At 38.7% G+C, this 23,824-nt stretch overlaps 2 protein-coding genes across 4 annotated transcripts in view; one reads left to right on the forward strand and one right to left on the reverse strand.

The window, feature by feature from the left end:
• The window catches only part of LOC308245685 (TATA box-binding protein-like 1), a 28,919-nt gene extending 21,846 nt beyond the window's left edge, over positions 1–7,073 (forward strand). For both annotated transcript variants that reach the window (XM_080663341.1, XM_080663340.1), the window contains exons 3-7: positions 2,171–2,253; positions 2,409–2,472; positions 4,279–4,382; positions 4,471–4,565; positions 6,480–7,073. In XM_080663341.1, the coding sequence (XP_080519467.1) occupies positions 2,171–2,253; positions 2,409–2,472; positions 4,279–4,382; positions 4,471–4,565; positions 6,480–6,559 (426 nt within the window). In that variant the 3' untranslated portion in view covers positions 6,560–7,073. The remainder of the gene's footprint in view (positions 1–2,170; positions 2,254–2,408; positions 2,473–4,278; positions 4,383–4,470; positions 4,566–6,479) is intronic.
• A 185-nt stretch (positions 7,074–7,258) lies between these two features.
• SLC2A12 (solute carrier family 2 member 12) overlaps positions 7,259–23,824 on the reverse strand; it is a 61,853-nt gene continuing 45,287 nt past the window's right edge. For both annotated transcript variants that reach the window (XM_080663338.1, XM_080663339.1), the window contains exons 3-5: positions 22,523–22,645; positions 17,364–17,496; positions 7,259–11,132 (exon numbers count right to left, since the gene is read on the reverse strand). In XM_080663338.1, coding sequence (XP_080519464.1) covers positions 10,961–11,132; positions 17,364–17,496; positions 22,523–22,645 — 428 coding nt within the window. In that variant the 3' untranslated portion in view covers positions 7,259–10,960. The remainder of the gene's footprint in view (positions 11,133–17,363; positions 17,497–22,522; positions 22,646–23,824) is intronic.

The following is a 23,824-nucleotide window of genomic DNA, read 5'->3' on the forward strand; positions in this document are numbered from 1 at the left end:
ATTCATTAGTCTGTCCCATGTTTCCATGCCTGTGGTTTCTGTTCCTGCATTGAGTGTCTGCCCCCCTGGTGATCAGTGCGTGTCATAGCTACCGGCCAGTTGGCCGGTCGCTTAGGCTTTTATATATATAGATAATTATGTTTGAATGGTGTCCTAGAATAGAGAAAGTCAGATTGTAAATTTTGTAGCATGTTGTCATAGCCCTCTTTAATTAGCCAAGATAGTTGGTATTCTTTCAGTAGCAAATTGCTGAAAATAAGGTTCATATCCTACCCTGTACATTCTAAATTGTAGTTTTTGTAAAACCTATAATACTGAAAATAAAAGCTGTTAACTTGCTTTTTTAACCTTAGTGTTTTGAGATTAACATACATGACAGTGGGTGTTCATTTGGCTTTTATAAACCAAAGAATGATGAGATTATATATCATATATTTTTTTGTGAAAATTAAGAATGTATTTGAAGACTTTATTTAAGCTCTAAAAATTAGATGCCAGTATACTTAGGAAAAATATTATTAGTTAGTGCTAGAAACTAAGTGAAGATGAATTAAACTTTTCAATGACCCACAATTAAAGATTTTCAAGTTCAATAATGCCATCTTTATTTTCAAAAAAAGGAATAAATATGTTTGCTAAAAAGTTTGCTAATGCTACTTTGAAACTTTTAATATACCATATGGCAGGGAAGTCATTTTTCCTAGGAACGTTAACTGAAAAGGCTGAGTTGATGGACAAGCTGGTGGTGAAAGACAAACGTAGAATAAACTCAGTCTAGTGTTTTCCAACCATTTCTGTTTGAAATTTTATAATTATTTTAGCTCAGATTTTACTTTGTATCTTCGTTATTTTTGTCTTCTCAGATTTAATAACTTTCTAGTTTGATAATATAGCATATAACGGAGAAAAGGAAAACCTCAGACTGTAACAAAAGTTTTAAGGAGAAATATCTGATTCATTTATGTGCTACATTATTCAGTAAACATTTATCTCTTACACAGAATGGGCATATGATAATTACTTCCATAAATGAAAAGTTGCAATGAAAACTTAAATTCATGTATTATCTTGGATCTTAGTTCTTGACCTATTTATACTCACTCTGTAAATAATTTTATTCATACCCATAGCTTTAAATGCCTTTCATATCTAAAATTATATCTCTAGCTCCAACTTTTCTCCTGCATTCAAAATTTGCATATAGAACTAGAATATGTAATAGGCATTTTAACTGTAAGACAATGTCAAGTAGTGATGGATACCATGAAGCTGAAGAAAGCAGGGTTAGAATTCACAGAGCAATAAAGGAATGGGTGTTTTGGTGGAAGAGTTAGGGAAGGCCTCTCTATGGAGGTGACATCTGGTGAGAAACTTGAATGAAATGAAAATATGAAGGAAAAATATTCCAGTTGAAAATAACAGCTTTTGCACAGCTCATGAGATGTGAACAAATTTCCCATATTTGAGGATCCATGCAAATTATAAATTGTAGTTATGTGACTGGAGTGGAATGAGAGAAGAAATGTTTACATACTTGGTAGTACATTGGTTTTAAGTATTAGTGAGAGATTTATACAGTCCATGTATTTTTTAATTAAGTGTCCTTTTGGATTAATACATTCTTTTGTTCAGTATGGTACTTGATTTCAGAATGGGTGGATGATGTAGGGAACAGTTATTTTGATCGTGGGTAAGCTTGGAATAGTATTTAAACATTAAAATAGCCTCACAGGGCAGTAAAGCATCAAACAGACTGTCAAATTACAGCGGTAAGGTTAGGGAGAGGTGGGGGAAATAAGAGATCAACTGAAGGACTTGTATGCATGTATGTAAGAGTAACCAACGGATGCAAAACATTGGGGGGTGAGGGCATGTATGGGAGTGGGGTGGGGAGGGGCAATGGTAAGATATGTACACATATAATACCTTAATATAAATAAATAAATAAATAAATAAGTAAGTAAGTAAGTAAGTAAGTAAAAGTTAAAATAGCCTCACAGAACAGAAGCATACAGGATGGGGCAAAAGAATGTTTATAGTTGTTTGGATGAAAAATTATACAATAATAATAATTATTAAGAATAATTGTTTCGCATACTCACAACTGTAAGCCTACTTTTGTTCACTCTGTATATGAAAATTAATCCTTATTATGTACTTTTTTTTCCAGAAAGTATTAATGAAACTTAGAAAACCTAGAATTACAGCTACAATTTGGTCCTCAGGAAAAATTATTTGCACTGGAGCAACAAGGTAAATTTTACTTGGGTTTTTAATTTTTTAACTTACCCCTCATGGAAGGAACATTTGTAGACTTAGGAACAAAATCATATGTACAGTTTGTCATGTTCCTCAGTATAAAATTGATTTCCTATATAACAATCTTTTTTTCCCCCCTAAAACCATAGTGAAGAAGAAGCTAAATTTGGTGCCAGACGTCTAGCCCGCAGTCTGCAGAAACTAGGTTTTCAGGTAACATTTTCAAAATGTATCAAACTGCAAATATTCAAGGACTTATTATTATAAAGTTAAAACATTGAATTTAGTAGACTAAAGAAATCACGACAGAAACTACTCTCATGATTGACCTTTTTCTAAGGTTTTTTATACTGTTCTTCAGTATAAAAAGTTAGTAGCGAAATTTGTCCACGTGGATGTTTTTAAAGGATTCTTGCTTTTTTTTTTTTTTTTTTTTTTTTTTTTCAGATTCTTCTTATAGAGAGACACCGGCTTGTTTTCTTACAAGTTAACTACCTTTTTTTTTTTTGAACCCATAAGTTTATTGTGTCTTCAAGACACTATATAATGAAGACTCCTCTCACTGAGGAGGGTCTTTCAGAGACAGGGAACCATTCTCCATACGAGTTGCTCATTTGTCATTTTCATAGGTGGCTGGATTCTTCCTCCTGGATTTCTCAAACTCCTCAGTCCCCCATGTGTAAACAAGATAAAATGCTACAAATGCTCGCCCTCCACAGTGGCAGGATCCACTGGTCTCCGTCCGCCACTTCTTAACTACCTTTTTAACTCTTTTAAGTTTTTTCCACCTTTAACATGCCCCACCTCTCCCTCCCCCCCCCCCAAAAAAAAATAACCACCAAAAAAACCACATATTTCTGATCATCCCAAGAGTGGTATGTATTATATATATATCAGGATGTGCTGAGAGCTGCAGGACCCTGTTGACATGTACACACTGGTGGCAGACTCTCACACCTATACAGTGACCATCGCTGGCAGGGTAACCTCATCAAATACAATTTTGTAAAGACATAAATTTGAATAAAATTAATACATATTATGCACTTGCTGAGTCACAGATAATGAGTAAATGAAAGATAAAGACGAGTCCCTAAAGAAATGAGCCTAGGCTCTTTTGAATTTGGATGGGAAGTGATGGGAAGTTGAGTTTCCCTCTGATGACTTCAGTCTCCTCTGAGGTAGAAGGTGAGAGGAAAGCACTGACGAGCTGGTGCGTGTGGCAGTTCTGGTGCTTGAAAAGAGGTGGTATAGAGACAAAAAAATGCTGGGGCCACTTTGCACAATTTTATGGCTTTCTGCAGCTATCTTGTGCAGGTACTGACTTGGAGGATGGTTATTTATCCAGACTTGTGGTTTTACTAGGAACATTTGAAAAGATAAGATAAAACCAGTCAGGGAGTTGCTGAGGTTATTAATTTTAGAGGACATTATTTTTAGCCTTAGAGTTTCTTATCTTAGCATAAAATTAGAAATGTTGAGAGACATCCCAGTAAATTAAAAGCACAATTTTATCCCTTTATCCCTCACTCTGTCCCCCTAAAGAAAACAAACATCTAAGCATACAGAAAGATCATTTTACCTTACTGCATATAAGAAAAAGTCTGATCTTTGGAGTTTAGTGTACTAGTATACTCAACTATTCGTTGAGTTTTAAAGTAACAACTTTTCCATTTAAACTCTTGAGAAGAGGACTGTGCTTTCATTTTTTTCTTCTATTTGCTCTCCTATCCCAGTAGACTGAATATCCCATTTCAAATATAAAAAATATTAAACTAAACATGAAAGTCACTCATGCAAATATCTCAGGCTTTATTTTCTTAATAAAGTTTTGAGTTGGTTTTCTTTAATTACAGCATTTAATGAATCACTGATAACTTAAAATACTGGGTCCGTGCTTAAGATATTTGTTTTATTTTATTTGCTTTTTAAAGATTGAAACTTAATTGATAAGGATATCTCTGATGAGCAGATATTTTGTTTCAAAATAATTCACTGAGTTTTATTTCTCTCCTAAAGGTAATATTTACAGATTTTAAGGTTGTTAATGTTTTAGCAGTGTGTAACATGCCATTTGAAATCCGTTTGCCAGAATTCACAAAGAACAATAGACCTCATGCCAGGTAGGTCTTTGATAAATCAAAGTAACTTACCAAATTTGAAATTATTTGTCAGGCTACAAATACTTACATTGTGGCTTTCTTTGTGTAGTTATGAACCTGAACTTCATCCTGCTGTGTGCTATCGGATAAAATCTCTACGAGCTACATTACAGATTTTTTCAACAGGAAGTATCACAGTAACAGGTATTTTATGATATTGAAATTAAACTTGTCAATCCTGAAATAAGAGGTGCCCATACCAAAATAGAAATAATGTCTAATTTGTCCCCTTTAGTCACTTTTGCCCTTTAAGGGGAACCAGTCTCCTGACTTTAACATGGTAGGTTAGTTTTCCCTGCTTTCATGTGCTGTTTTAAAATCATTACATAGTACTTTGCTTCTGTCTTCTTTCACTCATTATTATCCCACTGGGATTCATCCTCCGTGTAGTGATAGATCATTCATTCTCATTGCTGTGCAGTGTCCAGTGTATACATATACTGTCCACAGCATTTGGATAGTTTCCAGTTTCGAGCTATTAAAAATATTTTAGTATATTTTTTCATAATATTACTTTAAACTTATAATATCTTCCATTTGAAATACATAAGAGAATCCAAGTTTATGAACTTTATAAAGGTTTTTTACATAAGCAAAGATTTAAATACAATTGGTACCTATTTGTTACATATCTTTTGAGTCAACTATTTGGAAGGGGTAGTTTCTAAACACTAGGCCAAGGTGTCAAAGGGTAGCATGAACTCTGCAGGATGATTTGTAAAGGTACTGTGGTTATAAATTGTACAGAGACATTACTTGGGAGTCAGACCCAACTTTGGGCACATTTGTGTTAAGGGAGATTTCTTTAGTGTCCTTAGAGTTTTTCTTTTTATTCCCTCAATCCTTAAAGGAGAATAAAAATGATTAACACCTTTAAACACTCAATAAATAAGTTTTAGTTTTGACTCATCCCATGGGTTTTCACACCTACTTCTGAAACTTTTCAAGCTTATTGTCAGGGCTGTGCCTGAATTAAAAGTGGAGTGGTAAGGAACACGTCTATTTGTTTCCTTCTTTCAATTGTCATTTCTGTACTTCAGAACCCAGACTTCTGAGGGGCCCCAAAGTCTACAGATAAGTCTCTACTAAGTATAGAATAAAATGATGCATACGTAAAATCAGTCTTTTATTGAGTTAATAGATATTTAAACAACACAGTAACAAACTGAAGACAACTGACCTGGTTAATTAGGATGCATTATCTATTTACATCTATAATATTTTATGAAATTCTATAAATTCAGTGAACACATACTCAGTGGTTCCCACGGGCAAAGCACTGTACTATGTGTAGGGGTAAACTGAAGGAAGGAGTGGACCAATGTAAGATGTGTTCAGATCGTCAGAGTCTACAGCAGGTCCATATGTATGTTTTTTAGGATACTTCAAAGGTGGTAGGTATAGTTAGTGAAGCCATTTTTATTCAAAATGTTATAAAATATTTTTTATTATCCACTTTCATGTTTCTTTTGAGCTATTTAAATGGACGATTACATTTTTTAAAAGTTATTCCCAGCGTCACCTCATTCCCTTGTGCTTTTTTTGTGCCCTATTGCCTGAGTGAGCTGTGGGCGTTTTAGACCAGGTGGCGTAGAACAGCCTCCGCGTCCCAGCACTTGGGAAGCAGCTTTGTTTTGCTCTGCTGGGCTTCCGACTCCCGCGAGCTTCAGTTGCAGCCTAACAGAAAGCCAGACTGCAGCCTCCAAAAGGATAGTGGTTTTCCAGGCCCATTTGCCCCTTCTCCCGTTAATAACCCTATCATAGCACGTCCTGTTCTCCTCTGTGGTAGTTTGTGTGCAGGTTTTTTATATACGCTCTTTTCACACCGGTGCCCTGAAACAAGATGAGTAACATCATTTTTGTTTCAGATTTCCTTTCCTTGTCCAGGGAACATTTGTATTCTCTTTGTTCTTATTATGACTATGTGTATAATTATGTTTGTAGATTATTTAAAACAGTGACCCCCAAACTACTTGGGTATTTTTAATTGTGAGAACTGTCTTTTCCTAGTGCTCTCTGTGCCTCTTCTCATCCCTTCCTCCATTGTGTTTGTTTCAGGGCCCAATGTAAAGGCTGTCGCTACTGCCGTGGAACAGATTTATCCATTTGTGTTTGAAAGCAGGAAAGAGATTTTATAACTCATCACTTAATTGGTTAGAATCCCTAACTGAGCACCTTTTAAAACCTGCTGCACATTGGACTCAAAACAAAAGGAAACTGGACCAACAGTAATTGAGAAAATAGACTCTTTTATTCATTCACGGCTACAGTGTAAAAAGCTCCAGTCCCTTTGGATTTTATTTCAAACTTTGCTGTAATATAAAAAGGAAGTTTACAAGACATGACATTGCTGCTTTTACAGAAGGACATTTCTATTTATTTTCGCAGTAATTCTCATGTCCCCATAAGCAGAGCTGTCACAGTGTGCACTACCTTAAATTGTTTTGTTGTTTTTTTCCAGTTTGAGCTAATGTGTTTTATTTGTGAATAGTCTTTTACATTTTTGTATGCTGAATATGGGCACCAAAGAACCTGTAAAAGTTATCTTTTTCAATTGAATATGCACAAATAAAAGTTTGGAAAAGGTCTCTCTTCATATCCATTCTATAACTTTTATTCCCCATTTTCTATGAATAAAAATTGTAATTTATAATTCTTTTTTTTTTTTAATCTATGCAAGCTTAGACTTTTGCTAAAGTGTGTTGGCTTCTTTTTGAAGTATGTTTTGTAAATATATATACATTATATATATATATATAAAGTATCTTTTAATTCTCTGTTACCAAATATCAAATAGGGATTTTTTTTTCAGATTAGAAATAAAAACATGTATATAAATTCTAGGGAACCAGAATAGAACTTTATAGATTAAGCGTAATGTTCTATGTTGCTAATTTAATATGATAGAAAATGTTAAATATCTTTTGAAAGTTACAAAATTGTAGTTTTAAAAAGAGAAACCTCTTACTTACCGGATGGATATAAGAAAGAAGCTATGATGGGTTGTACCTCATGTACCTTTATATCCTGGAAAGACTCAACTCTAGTTGTAGGAAAGTAATAATCTTAGGGTGGTACTCAAGGCTATATATACTGTCTTGTCACATGGTGACATATTGTACTGTTTTAATAAGAAGTTCCACTAGTTGCCTCTGTGCCACGGTATCATTATACTCTAGTTCAACTTGAACTTGAAAGCCGTTTTGCAAGATCTGTCTTTCCCTTGCTGTGTCTTATGTAAAGGAGCTAAAGAGTGGCTGAGTATATAGGATGGCTACTCTTAAAGTAATAAATATGCCTTTGTGAAACAGTGGCTGTCTGGCTCAGCCCCAAGCCCGGGAATGGTAATGCAGGATCAGGCTGCCATTGTGCTCTGCCCTGTGTGTTTAGGAGTTTAGTATAAACAGTGATTTTTACCTAGAAATAAGACCTAGTCCAGAATCAAATCAGCTTCTCCATAGAGACAATATTCCAGCACAGTCTTCCTCTAAAACCTGAATTTCAAAAATGTTTGAAGCCTTTGTGAAAAATTGCAACATCTTAACCTCTATATTCTAGTACATTTTCCTTACTGTATTATAAAATCTTGAAAACTTAGTTTAAGCACTGCACTGAACAATACATATTATTTTGTTTTTATCTTCTCTATACCTTCCCCTACCCTGCCTCTCACTCCCTCATAAGCAGGGGCAAAGGCTAACTTTTGTATTTTCTTTCTTGTGAAAAACTTAATTGTGGTTTTCAGACTTCTTTTGTCCTTTCTTTTACATTTGTGTTTATTTGCTTCATTTAAAGTTCAGTAGGATAGATAACCTCATAAAATAGAGAATAAAATCCAATTAAAAAGTTACAGGTTCTGTGAAGACTTTTAAAATTTGAGATTTTCCACTTATTTTTAATTAACAGTAATTAATAAGTGACCTCCAGTTTGCTGTGTTCCCAAAAAAAGGAATATGGAAAAGGGGAAAAATCATGATTATATGGCCAGGGTACGTAACCAGATGTCATGCCATTTTCAGTATTCGAGTGACTTAAAAACTAGTAGATCAGTAAGCAGCTCATCAAAATGCTTTCTCAGAAAAGAGGAGGAAAGACAATCTGGCCAGGTCTGGTTTCAGGCTGCAGGAGCAGCACCTGGCTGACTGGCCTGGACGACGCGCGGATTTTAGCAAAGCTGGTGAGAAAGGAGCCAGTTTGGGTGTCTTTTGCTGGCTTTTCACAAGTGCTGTGAATGTTTTTATAAATAAAAACTGTGACTATATACATACAAATTTGAAGTATTTCCCCTTTTATTTTTGAAAATCAAAAGCTCTGATTGGCGGTGTATTAGGTGAAAATTAGATTGAAGATAGAGTTGTTTAGTTATAGACTCAATAGAAAAGAAAAATATTACAAAGCATTTTAAGATACTGAAGTTGAAATCACTAATAATGAACATAATAAATAGGTTGATAAACAATTTCCTGCCCGTTAACAAAGAATGGCTAAACCAAGATAGCTAAAGAATATATAATAGCATTTGAATTTCAAAGAAAACGTAACAATTTTGTTAAATATCTTATATTCTTTGATGCTTGGCAAAGCACAAAAATTTATACTGATTACCTATCTTGATTTTTTTTAATCTAAATATAATTCCACTGAAGTTTCATAATAAATTTCTTAAATTGATCCTCTACAGAACACACTTGCTCTTCAAAACAAATAAAGGGCGGAAAAAACCACACCAATGCATGCTCTAACTTGCATATGAAATGTTACACAAGACCCAGTGCAAGTAGTATCTTCGTAGGGAATTGTCCTGAAGTCTGAATGTCATTTATCTCAAAATCTTTCCTTATAACTTCCCCTGCCAGTTTTAATCAAGAGAGTACATTTCAGAACCAGGATTGTTAGACATTCTCCTGAGTCTCTGATAATATAGTATAGTTTTACTATGTTTTTAATACTTTTTTAAAAAAATATTTTTTTTATTGATTTTAGATAAGAAGGAAGAGAGAGGGAGAGAGAAACATTAATGATGAGAGAGAATCATTGATGGCTGCCTCCTGCATGCCCAACATTGGGAATTGAACCGTGACCTCCTGGTTCATAGGTTGATGCTCAACTATTGAGCAATGCCAGCCAGGCTAGTTTTACTAATTCTTACAACAGTTAGTCTTCCACTTTGTTACAAGGAAATGTAGTATTATACACACTTATATCAAACTTGGGACAGTTTGTTAACGTGCCAGGAGGAAAATTCCAGGCTAAATAAAAAGGGTCCTTGTTTTTGACTCTTAGGATTCTCTTTTTCTTCAGATTAATCATGTTTCTGTATTCATTTTCAAGTTAGGTTGCTCATTAAGTTTTTTTAGTGTCTTCCACAACTTAAAATATTAGTAATGTAATGAATTACTACTTAGTGGTTTGAGATTCTTTACCGTAGATTTTCTATCATATCTAAATCCTATTGGTAAAATGCTTCACCAAGTTTTAAAAGTTAACTGGAGAAATGCACAAGAGAGCAACTCATTGTGTGGGTGAAAACGCAAGTTTCTGGGACAGTTGGTGATCTCTGTTTCAGCATAGAGAAGAACATAGGGAATCGTCCTGATGTCTGAATGTCATTTATTATGACTAATCATCTGAAAGTCAGCATTGGTTATAGCCTGTATGCCATAACCTGAGGTAGTGATAATCCTGAGGAGTACAAATAATTACAGGAAACCGGATCGCTATTAAGTCATCATGAATGCCTTACAAAGAGAATTTTATAAGCTTGGCTTGAAAAGTCCAATGTAATTGCTTAGAGATTGGGATAAATAATCTAATGGCCTGACTCCTAATGTTTTACTAATAGCTACTTCTAAATAAATATGGTCCCAGGATTTCATATTGTCCTTTCTATTCATCTTTTTTAAATGGATGAGAACATGCTTATTTTTCTCAGCTATTGAAGAATTGTTTTTCGCATTGTTTTATAATGCTAATATGAAATTCACAAAAGTAAGGTACTTTGCATTACATTGTAGTTCACAATTCATAAAATAAGATGCATAATGTTTGTAACCTGTTAAACTGTAATTAGGATTTATCACTAAAATCCTAGCCAGCACCCTCTCCTAATGTAGAACATATGTGCAATTGTCCACACTGTGTTCAGATTCTTTTTTACACAAGACCCAGTGCAAGTAGTGTCTTAGTAGGCAAAAAGCCACAAGCTCGTGTTTAGACCACTTAAGTATCTGAATGATAAAACCGCAACTGGCCTCTATGCATACACACCTGAAGGCAAAGGTGATTGGGTCCCTAGTTCAGTCTGTCAAAGCTACTCTGTGAAAAGGTGCAAAGTGTAGAACCGGCCAGCATTTTTTTACCTGGTATCCTGCTCAGAGTAACAGAGTCTTGAGGCCTTGTACCTCATTTACCTATTGTGGGTGGAGATTAAAGGTTGTTTTTATAAATTAACTTCATGACACTGAAGACAAAACATGGCGTTCGTCAACACGTATTGGTATGAAGACTCTGTACTAAATGTTCTTATACTGTATCAGCATTTATAAGGTTTTGAGGCCAGTAGGTCTCTGGACCAAACTACCTTGGTTGTCCCCCACCACACAGCTTTTACTCTCCAAGAGCTGCTCTTGATGTTTTCTTTTTTGGAGTTGTTTTGGCGCCAATTCCTCTTGGTGATGACTCATAAAACAAAAGCTGTTTTTCACATAGTTCCTGAAAGAGAAAGGGGCACTAATGAAAATGTCATTCTTAGTTTACAGTACTTGGAAAAAAAAGCGCAAGCTATTCTTTTTTAAATCTCCCTGGGCTTTAATGTTTTAGCTATGCAAAAAATAAATAATTTTTATTGCAGAGCCTTGATGTATCATAGAATTGAGTATACCACAGAACGTTGGTGTGGCGTCTTCTCAGGCACGAGGCATTCCTAAATGATGTGCAGAGAAGGACTCCAAGGAGAGAGTTGCATAGGACTAATGGAGGTGCATCCCAGATCCTCTCATTCTTTTCCATTTCTTAGACTCAGCCAATATGCCTTTAAATATATATCTACATAATCCTATTTTTCATTGTTCCCTCACTCCTGCATTAAATTCTTTTCTACAGGATTATCCCACTCAGCATGAAAATATGCTCTAGTATTTTACATTTATTAAAAAAGAGAATTCTACCTTTGAACCTCTCTCCCCTTTCAAATAGCTTTTTCTGGAATTTAACCAGTTTATCAAGTGACTGCAACGTGCCTGATACTAGGGTAGGGGCTTTGGATAGAGAAGAAAAAGACTCCTGTTTTCAAGAAGCTACATTTTAGTAGAGGAGATAGCACCTCAGCATGTAATTTCAAGTACTGTAAATGCCAATGAGGAAAAGGGGAAAGGAATGACCTTTTTTTGGGGGGGAGGGGGGGAGAAGGGGTGGCATATGCTTCTGGCATCTCTAAAGAGGTAACATTTGATCAGAAACTGGAATGAAGTTAAGGAGGGAACCAAGAATTGCAAGTAAAGTATTGTACCTGCAGAAAGGCCAGTATGGCTGGAGCATTGATGAGTACATGAAAGACCTTTTTTTTTTTTTTTTTTTAAGATGGGGAAAAAATAACATACTAGGTTTCTATGCTAATGAAGAGGTAAAATATGGATGATGCAGGGGTGAGCAGGGAGAACTGTTGATGAATGTCCTGGAGAAGAGAAAGGGAGCGAAGTGTTTTGACCTTACATAGGAATGATGGAGCTGAGAGAGCGAGCCGGGAGGGATGGTGGTGTATTGGATATAAATGTGAGGGTTGATGTGGAAGGTTATAGACGTTCCCTTCTAAGTGTGTCCTTTTTCTTAATGAAGTCAGGAGCAAGGCCCTCAATGGGAGTAAGGAGGGCAGAGGAGGTGGGGAGGTTTCCTGAGAGGTGTCACTGAGCAGCCACCTAGGAGAGAGGCCAGTAATGGACTGGGGATGTGTGCGTAATGGCCAGGCAGCATTGAAGGCCACCTGAAGTCGTGTTCATGGTTTTAAATGAGACCAGGCCTATGCTTGTGTGCTTTCTCAGCCAGGTTCATCTATGCGACTGCAGAGGCGGACCTGGTAAGCCTTAAAATGTAAATTAGATCATGTCATTCCTCTGCTTAAAATATTTTAGTAGCTTCCCCTTACACTTAGAATGAATCCAAACTCAGATTATAAATCCCTATATACCAGTATCTATCAAATTTCTAAACTGGATCTCAAAGGTTGCAGCCTCCTGGATTTCTTTCAATTCCTGGAACAGTTCAAGTGTTTCTGCTTTATCCTTTGCACTAACTGTTCTGTTGGCTCTTGATTATCACCTAGATTTTATTTTAAATGTTACCTCTCAGAATAATTTCTCAGCTCAATCAAAAGTAGCCACCAATCACTATTTTATCAGTGCATTTTTACTCACTGATTAATTGTAGCACCTAGAATGATGCCTGACACATAATAGATGCTCAGTAAATATTTATTGAATAAATGAATTTGGATGAATGAAGGAAGAAATGGCCACAAATGAATTATTAAAAGTGAAAAAGAGCCTGGCCGGTGTGGCTCAGTGGTTGAGCATAGGCCTATGAACCAGGAGCTCACAGTTTGATTCCAGGTCAGGACACATGCCCTGGTTGTGGGCTTGATCCCTAGTAGGGGGCATACAGGAGGCAGCCAATCAATGATTCACTCTCATAGTTGATGTTTCTATGTCTCCCTCTCCCTTTTGCTCTGAAATCAATTAAAAAAATGTTTTTTAAGTGAAAAATAGGCCTCAGAACTAAAATATTTACAAAACAAGTACTTGGGTTTCCTATATGTTTCCACTTAAGTTGGAGGAAAGTCACAGCTGAAATAGCACATGTGGCAAATGTCCCATTTTGAGTTTTTAACTTGCAAGGCAGAAGTTCAAACTAAAATCCTTTCAGATTACATTTTTGCTGAAATCTTTCCCAACCTCTCAGCTGAGTCACTTTATTTTATAAGAAACTTAACAACTTTGGGAGAATATTTGTTTTCTCAGGCTGGTAGGAATAGAAGTAAAAGAACCCAACTCCAAATACCAGAGAGGAAAATGTTAGGCAATGTGTAGTATCAGATTTGGAGTTGATATTAGTTTTCTTTCTCACTCCTTAGCAAATCATTGGGATACGCACATCAGGACTATCGCTTTCCCTGGTGACAAAAGTTAATTCATTGTTTCCTTAACTCCTAAATTCACAGATCCCCTTAACTCAGCAGTGTCCTTCCTCAGTCTTCAGGTTAACTTCTGCTTCCCAGTCCTCGCAAAGTCCCTGGGCTTTCTGCCACCCCACATTTACTTTGCTGGTTCCATGACTTTTCAGTACCATTACGTCTTTTATTTTTATTTCTGTCTCTGACATTTCCCTCGAGGGAACCTTGCTACATGCATATTTCACACATACTTTGATCAATCTACACACTTCAAGCTGCTTACATTTTCATTTTCAAAGCCTTTGCCAACCTGCTGTGTCAAGCTAAGACAAGCCCCAGCCTCTAGTGTTGCTTACATAGGAATTCTCCAAGACTTCTGCAAGCAGCTTTGTTTCTCGCCTGCCGTCAGTACCGGCTTCGCCACACGGATACACCCCAGCAGAGACTCCTGCTGCTATAAATGAGTGTAAAATGCAGGATTGTTTTTTACCACCTCATCTTCCATACTTCTCTGCACCAGAGCCCTTACATGGTTTTGTTCTTCAATACCAACCTCCCAGTGCTGTGTGGTCTGCCTAGGGGCCAACAGCACCTGGGCTTTCGGTTCTATCCTACTTTGCCATTGATACCTTCCTTGGAGAGGGTCTGGCTTTAAGTTGGAGTTATTGCGTGACTCAAAAGTAACAGAAATACGATTCTTTTAAAAACATGTCCTGGTTCAGTCTTACTCATTTAGACAGATTCCTTCCCCACCCCAGATGCTGACAATAGTTTTGTTCAGTTTTGGATCACATGTTCTTAGGAAATGTCTTATTCTGGAGACCCGCCAGAAGGAAAGATGGGCCTCTCAAGTTTTGCCTTCAAATTTCCATTTGGTCTGCAGTTTGATTAATTTCGACAGCCCCCTGTGAAAAATAGATCTAAAAGTTTCTTAACCTTAGCTCATCCGGGACATTTGGCCTTCAAGTTGCACTTTATAAGAAAGAGTACAAAAAAGGAATAATAATAGGGTAGCTTCCTTTGATGAATTCATTACTACTTTCTCCCTGGCTCAGTTTTTTAGTTATTATTGCTCATAAGAATTTTAACAAACCTTTATATTTTAAGGGATTTTGCTTCCCCAGCTAGTAGAAGGGTAGCTCAAAAGTGCATATACACAAGGTGGGTTTCCATAACGCCAATGAAACAGGCCCCAGGACCCCTCACCCGCACTGCCCTTCAAAGATGCACATTGTCGTGTATAATTTTGCATTTATAATTTGTGATATTTTTCTTAAACTGGGCCCTCAAAAGCGTATTAAGCTCCACAAAATGTGGATCTGCCCCTGCTTGTGGACCTATGTGTTGAGTACCAAATCTATTTCTCCAACGTAGATACTTCTCCTCAACTCCAGCTCCCAGTGAACACTGGCCTTCTTTCCCCTTCACTTGCATGTCCCATAGGCACCTCAGACCCTGTGCAAACTGATGAGGGTTATCCCTGACCAGCCACCTGACCCCTGCCTCCCACACCTGCCTTTCTCCTGCTCTGGGTCTGACTTCAGTGAACGTCCCAGTGTACACCAGGTTAGTTCTCTAAGCTAGAGAGATCTCCGTGCCCTTAACTGCCTTTTCCAGTCTAGCTCCGAGCTGTGCAGATTCTATCCCTGCACCAAGACCAGCCTCATAGTTCCCTGTCTGATTCCTCCCACACACTCCTCAAAGGTCTCCCTCATTCGGCGTCTCCCCTTTCCATTTCCCAGATTTTGCCAGAGTGCTGCTTCAAAAATCCAGTTACCCTCCCCCCTGTCCTGCTGCTTTTATCATGCCCCGCTACTTTCAGGATAAAATCCAAATTCTTGACCAAGATGAATCAAGATCCTTCCTGACTTCTCTGTGCCCTGTGCTCTGGGCTCACCTCTCGATCCCCAGCTCAGAACCTGCCCTCTTCATCCCCCACCGGCCCCACCGGTAAGTGGACTGGCCTCTGCGTGTGACCCCTCCTCTGACTTCCACACAATCCCTTTGCCCAGATAACTCTTTCAAGACCTTGCTCTGGAATTACCTCTTTCAGGAAGGGTTTATAGATGAAATCCTCCAATGTACTTTCCTTTGTGTCTTCCAACGACGTGTGTTAAATGGTCTGTTTTCTTATCTGCCTCTTAAAGAAGCTTTGGATTCTTTGTCTCCTGTATCTTCAGTTCTTTCCTGGCACAGAGCCGGCCCATAGGAGATGGCCCACAAAGAGCTGAATAAGTAATATCTGGAGTGGTGGAGAGGGAGGGCCTTGGGATAGCCAGTGTCTCACTCATCTGAACACAGACCTCTTCCTCCTCCGTTGCACAGACAACGAGAGTAAGTCACACCCTGTGACCCACAGAGCAGTTGCCTTCCTGACTATTGTATTTCTCTTTGTAAATGAATAAGTATCATTTTCATTTTCTCTTTTAAAAGCAGGCCTTGCCCTAGCTGGTTTGGCTCAGTGGATAGAACGTTGGCCTGCGGACTGAAGGGTCCCAGGTTCGATTCTGGTCAAGGGCACATGCCCGGGTTGCAGGCTCGATCCCCATTGGGGGACGTGCAGGAGGCAGCCAATCAATGATTGTCATCATTGATGTATCTCTCTCTACCTTTCTCTTCCTCTCTGACATCAATAAAAATATTTTTAAAAAAATAATAAAAACAGGTCCTTTATCAGAAATTAGCTGTATAGTTTGATGTTTAACTTATGGCTTGAATTAAGAGAAAAGTTTTTCTGCTTTTTACTAAAGTGATATGTTTCTAAAATGTGAACCATTTAAAAGTGTATAAAGTAAAAAGTAAAACATTTCCCACAATCCTGCTGACCATGCACCCTAATAAACCAGGATTAACAGTTTGGTCTATATAAATACACATGCCTACTATCACTGCAGGTTTACAGACAAAAGCTGGAGAATCACTCTGCCCACAATTTCAGTAGCAATCACACATTTCTCTCTAGTGGATTGAAAGTATCTTTAGAAGAAAGTCACAAACTATAAATATAATGTTTCCTCCCATTTTATTAAAACCCAAGAACAAGTATCTCTACATTTTCAAGTATAAGTTTTAACTCCTGGGAAGAATAACCAGTTCCCCTTCATTCCTGGCCCCGATGCACCACCCTTTCCCCAGGCTTGTTTCAGCCGTTAGAACCGTGAGTTCTGCTACTAAAAGAAATGGAATTTCCTATGGCCCACTTCTAAGTTAAATTGCTAAAGTGATGTCTGCATTTGGAATTTATTTAACCAGTTTTCTAAATGCAAATTACCTAAGAAACGTTTAATCTTTCTTAAACTTACTTTATGCCCTATTTGGAATAATTTGTAGACATTTATGCCTGAATTTTCCTAATAATCTTAGCCTTAACAAGGGCTTAAAGAGACCATCAGGTAGGATAGAGATGGAAGAACTGAAGCCCGCGCTTCTAACGCAAGGTGAGCCTGATGTTCCAAGATCTACCCTCAACCCCAAACAAAAAAACCCTGCATCAGGGGAAGCTGGGGAGATGGGAGGGTCCTTTGGCGGAAAGAGCTTTGAACGGTTCACTTGTTAGAAAGCATCCATGATTCTAATTCCTTAGCTGAGTCACCCAAACTGAATACGTGTCAGAGAAACTGGAATTACGCTATGAGATACGGTTCCACACCAAAGAAAATATCCTAAAATACTTTCAGATGTTATGATTTGGTTGTATATAAAAGCTGCATTTTTTTTTTTTTTTTTTTTTTTTTTTTACTAAAAGGTGCTATTTGGAGAACAATGCACATCATACTTACGTTTTTGCCAGTTCCATTGATATTTGTTCCAAAGAGCATCCTTTGGTCTCAGGTATAAACACGACAACGAACCCCAGGGCTGCGAGACTCATGATCGCATATATGAAGCACACCCATGGCAGGCCAATGAGATCTATAGAGGATGAAAGGAATTGGTTAGAAATGCATTCTGTGTTGCTTTGATGCCACTTGTGGGCAGCGGCTTCTTGGAGCATATATAAAAGCATGTATTTTCAAACACATGATAGCATTCCGTGAAATAGCAGCACAAATTAAAACTACAGCCAGCCTCGGAAAGCTTCATGCTTACAAACCACCCCAGCTTCCTCTGGCAGAATAAATAGCAGTCTTGCAATCATCACAATGCACACCAATGCTATCTTTTTAGTGAGTATGCTTTTCTCTGCTCATTGCAAAAAGAGAACCAGAAACAAAACAGAAACATATAAAGCAGAAGGTAAAATATCTCCTCTCTCTCCTCAGGCTCCACAATTCCTCTCTGAGAATCACTGCTGTAGCAGTTTGCTTTCTATTAATGGACATCTTAAAAGACACATTGATACAGATGGATTTTCTTGGAACAAACTCACCCTTCTATACTCTGATTTGAATAAATCATTTACTTATTGGCAATATTTTATCTCTTGGTAGCTCGTGTATTTGCAATGCTTCTTCCTGGATTTACTGAAAAAAAGTGATGATGGTTCTATTGAAAGGCATTCACTTGCTCAGATTCAGCAGCAAGAAGCCTAGTTTTCCCTCAAACCACTTCTAGCCGAAGGTACAGTTCCTCTGCAGTTCCTGACCAAGGCCAAGATACATTAACCATTAGCTGGCTAACTGGTGAGAGATGGCCCCCTATGCACTGGAGCCTGCATTTGCATAGGGCCAGCCCCTGGCTCTGCAGCAGAAAGTCCAGAGTGGCAGGGGGTAGTGAGGAGGCAGCTGGCTCTTCAGACCAACCACAGGCTGGAACCGTGAAACAGCCCTCAGCAGCTGCGGCCACAAATCACGACTGGTCAGCCAGGAAACGTGGCCGGACAGTTATGTATGAGGCAGTTCCATGAGTGCAGTGGAAGGAGCTAGTGTAGAGTCAGTCAGCTGTGCCGAGAGGAGAGGCAGGAAGCAGACACAGCACTGCTGTCCTGGCGTTTTATTTAAACCGATGCATCTGTGCTCTTCTTGCTGTCTGCAGAGGGTTTGACCCAAGTGAGTGCTTAATAAAGTGCTTGTACAATTGGTCCTTTTTCCCTTCTGGGGCATAAAACCAGAATATAGAGTAAAAAGCCCCAAAAGGTTGTCTCATCAAACGTGTCCCCTGTTCTGTTTTAGCACTTTCAGAACAGGGAGCTCACCACTTTCCAAAGATTTTCTGTGCATGGTGAGCCGCCCCTTCCTGTTGCAAAGGCCTTCCTTTTCAGTTCCTACATGCAAGTCTGCCTTTCAGGAACTCTGGTTCGGGGGTTCTGCTTGGCCCGCTGGGTCAGCTCTCCCCGTCCCTCTTCAAGACAGCGTTCAAATGTGTCCGTGCACCTCCATCCCCCCTGAGCATCCTCTCCTCCAAGCCAAACATCCTGAACTCCTGCAACTGTTCTTTACAAACCATGTTAGGACAAGTGTCTCGAGGTGTGGGTCATTCTTACTAAAGGCTATTCTTGCCAAATGCTAAAACGTAGCACAGTATTTTGCAGACCAGCTGTAAGGAGGATAAGCTTGACAGGAACAACATGTAACTGACCAAATAGTGCATATGAGCAATGGCTGAGCCTCCCTTGGGGGGCAGAGCTTTGGATATCAATTTACCTGCTTCAAGTAAATGAAACTGCCTAACATGTCTCATTCTTGACTAGAACACACAAGCAGCGGACCCCTTGAGCTCGGTAACAATAGGTCACATGACCATGTCATCCAGATGGCACTCGCTTGGTGGACACACTGCAACCCTCTTAAAATATTTAAACAACCTTCTTAAAAATATTTTACTCAGAGCTGAGCACAGCACTGCAGCTGTGTCATGCCCACTGCGAGGAAGTCTGTCTCTCTGGAACACTGCCTTTATTGACAGCCGAACTTGCACTAGGAAGGTTGGTGTCCAAGGACTTGCTGCCCCTATGCTTTTGACTTGGAAAATTGATTATTTGAAAGTAAGTAGAGAATTTCAAACTTAGCCCAGTTAAATGCCATCTACAGGTTTCAGATTATCCCAGGATTTGTAAAAAGTGGATTCACTTTCCCAATGTCTGTTCTAAAAGCCCATGAAGAACTTTGGCATCTTCTTTAGCTCATCACATATATTTGCTATTCTTCCAAGAGATTTGTGTCATCTTTCTTTGTCCTGTATCATTTCCATTCTTCCTTTTATATTTCTCTTTCTCCTCATCAAATAGCAGACTAGGGTTGTGTGTGTGTGTGTGTGTGTGTGTGTGTGTGTGTGTGTGTGTGAAAGTGAAGGGCACAGGTCTCTGAGTGTGACTTGAGTAGGAAAGGTATGGTTGGTGTAAATAACTAGTTCATGTGTTTCCTTTAATCTTGGGCTATTTCTAAAAAAGTAGGAAGGATACACACATTTTAAAATTTTATATAAAAACTTAAACCATGCTTATTTAACAACTCCGAAAGTTCCATAAGTAGATGCACTTAAAAAAAAAAAGTGGTTGTCAAGATTCAGAAGTACTATATATAGATATATAAATATCTACACTTTTGAATATACATCCACTTTTGAGAATTTATATATAATATATGCATATTATTCACATTCTTCCAATGATTTTATAATTATTTTTATACTTTGCTTGACTCACAACCCAAATACATAACTTAAAATTGATATGTCTCTTAAAATCTGTAGGTTTTATCTCCATTTCTCCTCCCCTTCCTTCCCCTCACTTTACATTTTTAATGAAGAAACTAGGTCATTTGTCTCATAGTTTTCCCCAGGCGGGATTTTGCCAATTGTCGTCATATCGCATGACCTTCTGTCCTTTGTTTCTGTAAGCTGCAGTTTAGATCTAGAGCAGCAATTTTCAGCCTTTTTCATCTTATGCACACATAAGCTAATTACTAAAATGCTTCAGCACACCCAAAATATATTTTTTTTTGCCAATCTGACAAAAAAAGGTATAATTTTGATTCATTCACACCGGACAGCTATTGTTGTGCTGGCTGTTACTATTTTTTTATTTGACAATCTAAAGGAAAGAGGTTGTGCCCCTGACTGAATAGTCAGGTATTGCATTTTAAAAAAATTCTTGTGGAACGTCCTAGCTCAGTGATCGGCAAACTCATTAGTCAACAGAGCCAAATATCAACAGTACAACAATTGAAATTTCTTTTGAGAGCCAAATTTTTTAAACTTAAACTTCTAACACCACTTCTTCAAAACAGAGTCGCCCAGGCCGTGGTATTTTGTGCAAGAGCCACACTCAAGGGGCCAAAGAGCCGCATGTGGCTTGTGAGCCGCAGTTTGCCAAACACGGTCCTAGCTGGTTTGGCTCAGTGGATAGAGCGTCAGCCTGCGGATGGAAGGGTCCCAGGTTCGATTCCAGTCAAGGGCACATGCCTGGGTTGTGGGCTTGACCCCAGTGGGGGACTTGCAGGAGGCAGCCAATCAATGATACTCTCCCATCATTGATATTTCTATCTCTCTTTCCCTCTCCCTTCCTCTCTGAAATCAATAAAGATATATTAAAAAAATTTTTTGGCGGAACACCAATTGAAAATAGAGGCTTAATAAGATTTAGATTTTCTTGTTTCTTTGTTTGCAACCTCTCTTTCACTCTCTTTCTCTCTCCACCCCACTACCCACCACCTCCCCATATATATATATATGGAAGAAAACTCAACTCCTTGGTCAATTTTGCAGGTTGCTGGGGAACTATCTCATTATTTCAAAAACTAAACAATAAAGAGAAAGTTTCAAGTATTTATCTTTCCTTTCTTATATGACCCATACTTCAGGGTAGGCAAATAACTATTACTTATTAGAAATTCCTTCTAGTAGTTATAGAAGAAATTTCTCCTTCGCATAGTATTAGAGATAAAAATTTAGAAGGAATGATAGAGTGAAAATAACAGATCTGGGCAATGATGCTCAAAGGAAGTGGTTGTGATAAAGCGGGAGACAAGCAAACGAGATATGCCTCGATGGCAGGACACACGCCATCACCTACAAAGGAGCTTGCAAACAAAGAGACAAGAAAACCCAAATCTCTTCAAGCCTCCAGGTCTAAACAGCGGTTGGCAGGAAACACAAGGGACAGAAGGTCATGCGATATGACGGCAATCAGCAAAATCCCGCCTGGGGAAAAGGATGAGATGAATGACCCAGTTTCTTCATTAAAAATATAAAGTAGGGGAGAGGGGAGGAGAAAGGAAGATGAAACCTACCAAAATACAAGAAACATATCAATCAATTGTAAGTTATATATTTGGATTGTGATTCAAACAAACAAAATATAAAAAATAATTATAAGACACTTTGAAGAATGTGAACACAGATTGGATATTGACACCAAGGAAGTTTTATTAATATTTTAAGGTTGATAATGATATTGTAGCTATAGTTTTTATTTCATGTTTTATTTTTTTTATATGTTTTTATTGATTTCAGAGAAGAAGGGAGAGGGAGAGAGAGATAGAACATCAATGATGAGAGAGAAACATCATTGATTGGCTGCCTCTTGCATGCCCCCTGACCCGGGGACCTAGCCTGCAACCCAGGCACGTGCCCTGACCAGGAATCAAACCTGTGACCTCTTGGTTCATGGTTCGACGCGCAAGTACTGAGCCACACTGGCCGGGCATGGCTATAGTTTTTAAATGCCTTATCGTTTAGCAGTCCATGCTGAAATGTTTAGACAAATGACATGCTGTCTGAGATGTGCCTTAAAATAATGTTGGGGGACGAGCAGGTAGGATTTTAAGTGAATTATGGTTGACACCCCTTTAAGTTGGGTAGGGGGTACATCAGGTTCCTTGCCACTCTTTCTTTTTGGAATGTGTTTGACAATGTCCACAGAAAAATGTTTGTTTTTTAGGTTGTTGTTTTTTTTGTTTGTTTGTTTGTTTGTTTGTTGTTGTTTTTTTAAACTGAGTGTGCTTCTCTTGCATTTGTCCTAAGAGCACAAAGGCATTAGTGGAAGAGGACGCATCCTTACCGGTCACAGTCAAAAACGTCAGCGAGATGAGGAGGTTGATGCCCCAGTTCATGCTTGAAGTTAAAGCCATGGCTCGACCTCTGATTCCACCAGGAAAAATCTCGCTGAGCACCAGCCAGGGCACTGGAGGAAAAGGCAGAGAGGGTGGGGACAGCAGAATTATCAAAAAGCCATTGACACCCAGGGGCGGGCCATGGATCTCTGCCCTAGTCTTGCCTGATTTGTGGTTGGAGAGCAGGGCCATGTGCCTCCTCCTTACCTCCAGCCAAGTGAGGAAGGGTTCAGGAGGAACTCTGAGAAAGCCTGACAATGGTCCCCAGAGTAGGGACTGGGATTTGAAATGCTGTGTGTGACACAGGCCTGACAAATGCAAATGAGAGGGGCAGTGGGTGGGGCCACCTGCCAAGCACAGAACTTTAATGTCAGTGCCTCCGGGCCCTTTCCTGTAATCTCGTTTGCCCTTGACCTTGGAGAAATCCAACATTATAGCTACTGAGTGGGTAGAACATAATACTCTCACTTGTCTTGCTTGTGCTTCCTGGCCTGGGGCAAGCTAAGTAGAGAGAACCTCTAAATTAAATAGAGCTCTAAGATTTGATTAGCATACCAGACTTAACACATTTGAATCTTTGAAAGGAGATTCTTCTTGGCATGAACACTGATCAGAAGACATTTTATTATCTGAGAGTGACAGGGAATCTTATAGGACCTGCCTTATGGACTTAGAAAGGGGAGTCGAGAAGCAAATGAACTTGTCTCCTGCTCCCAGCCTATCAAACCGAGTTTGCCTAATAAATTGACTGTGAGTTCCTACAATGGGCTGAGCAATTTACAAAACTTACCTCATCTGATCCTCACAAAATCCTACCAGACCAGAGCTATTACTATCTTTTATAGAAAGGAAACGGAGGCTTAAAGAGTTAATAATTAGCCAAGGTCATGGGGCTCATAAGCGGCAGAGGTGGCATGAAGCCCTAGTGCCCAGTCTCTGGAACTCATGCTTTTTAATCACGGTGCTGTTTTGGTGGTGGCTCAATAAATATTTGTTAATGAATAATTAAATGCAGAGTTCAAACAGTTTGATTCTGAGGAAAGAAGGACTTAGGAGCTGTCCAGCCCTGGCTTACTGACTAAGTCACCTTGTGTTGAAAGGCCAGCTGCACCATCCTAGCCCAGAGGAGGCTGGGGGAGGAAGGAGCCAGAAGCTAGGGAGGGTCCCACAGGTCAGCAACCACTCGGGCCACCTATGCCAGAACCATGCAGTCAGCTGTGCCTCTAATTTGATTTCTTTCATGACACTAC

This window comes from Plecotus auritus, assembly GCF_963455305.1.
Source record: "Plecotus auritus genome assembly, chromosome: 4".
Lineage (NCBI taxonomy): Eukaryota > Metazoa > Chordata > Mammalia > Chiroptera > Vespertilionidae > Plecotus > Plecotus auritus.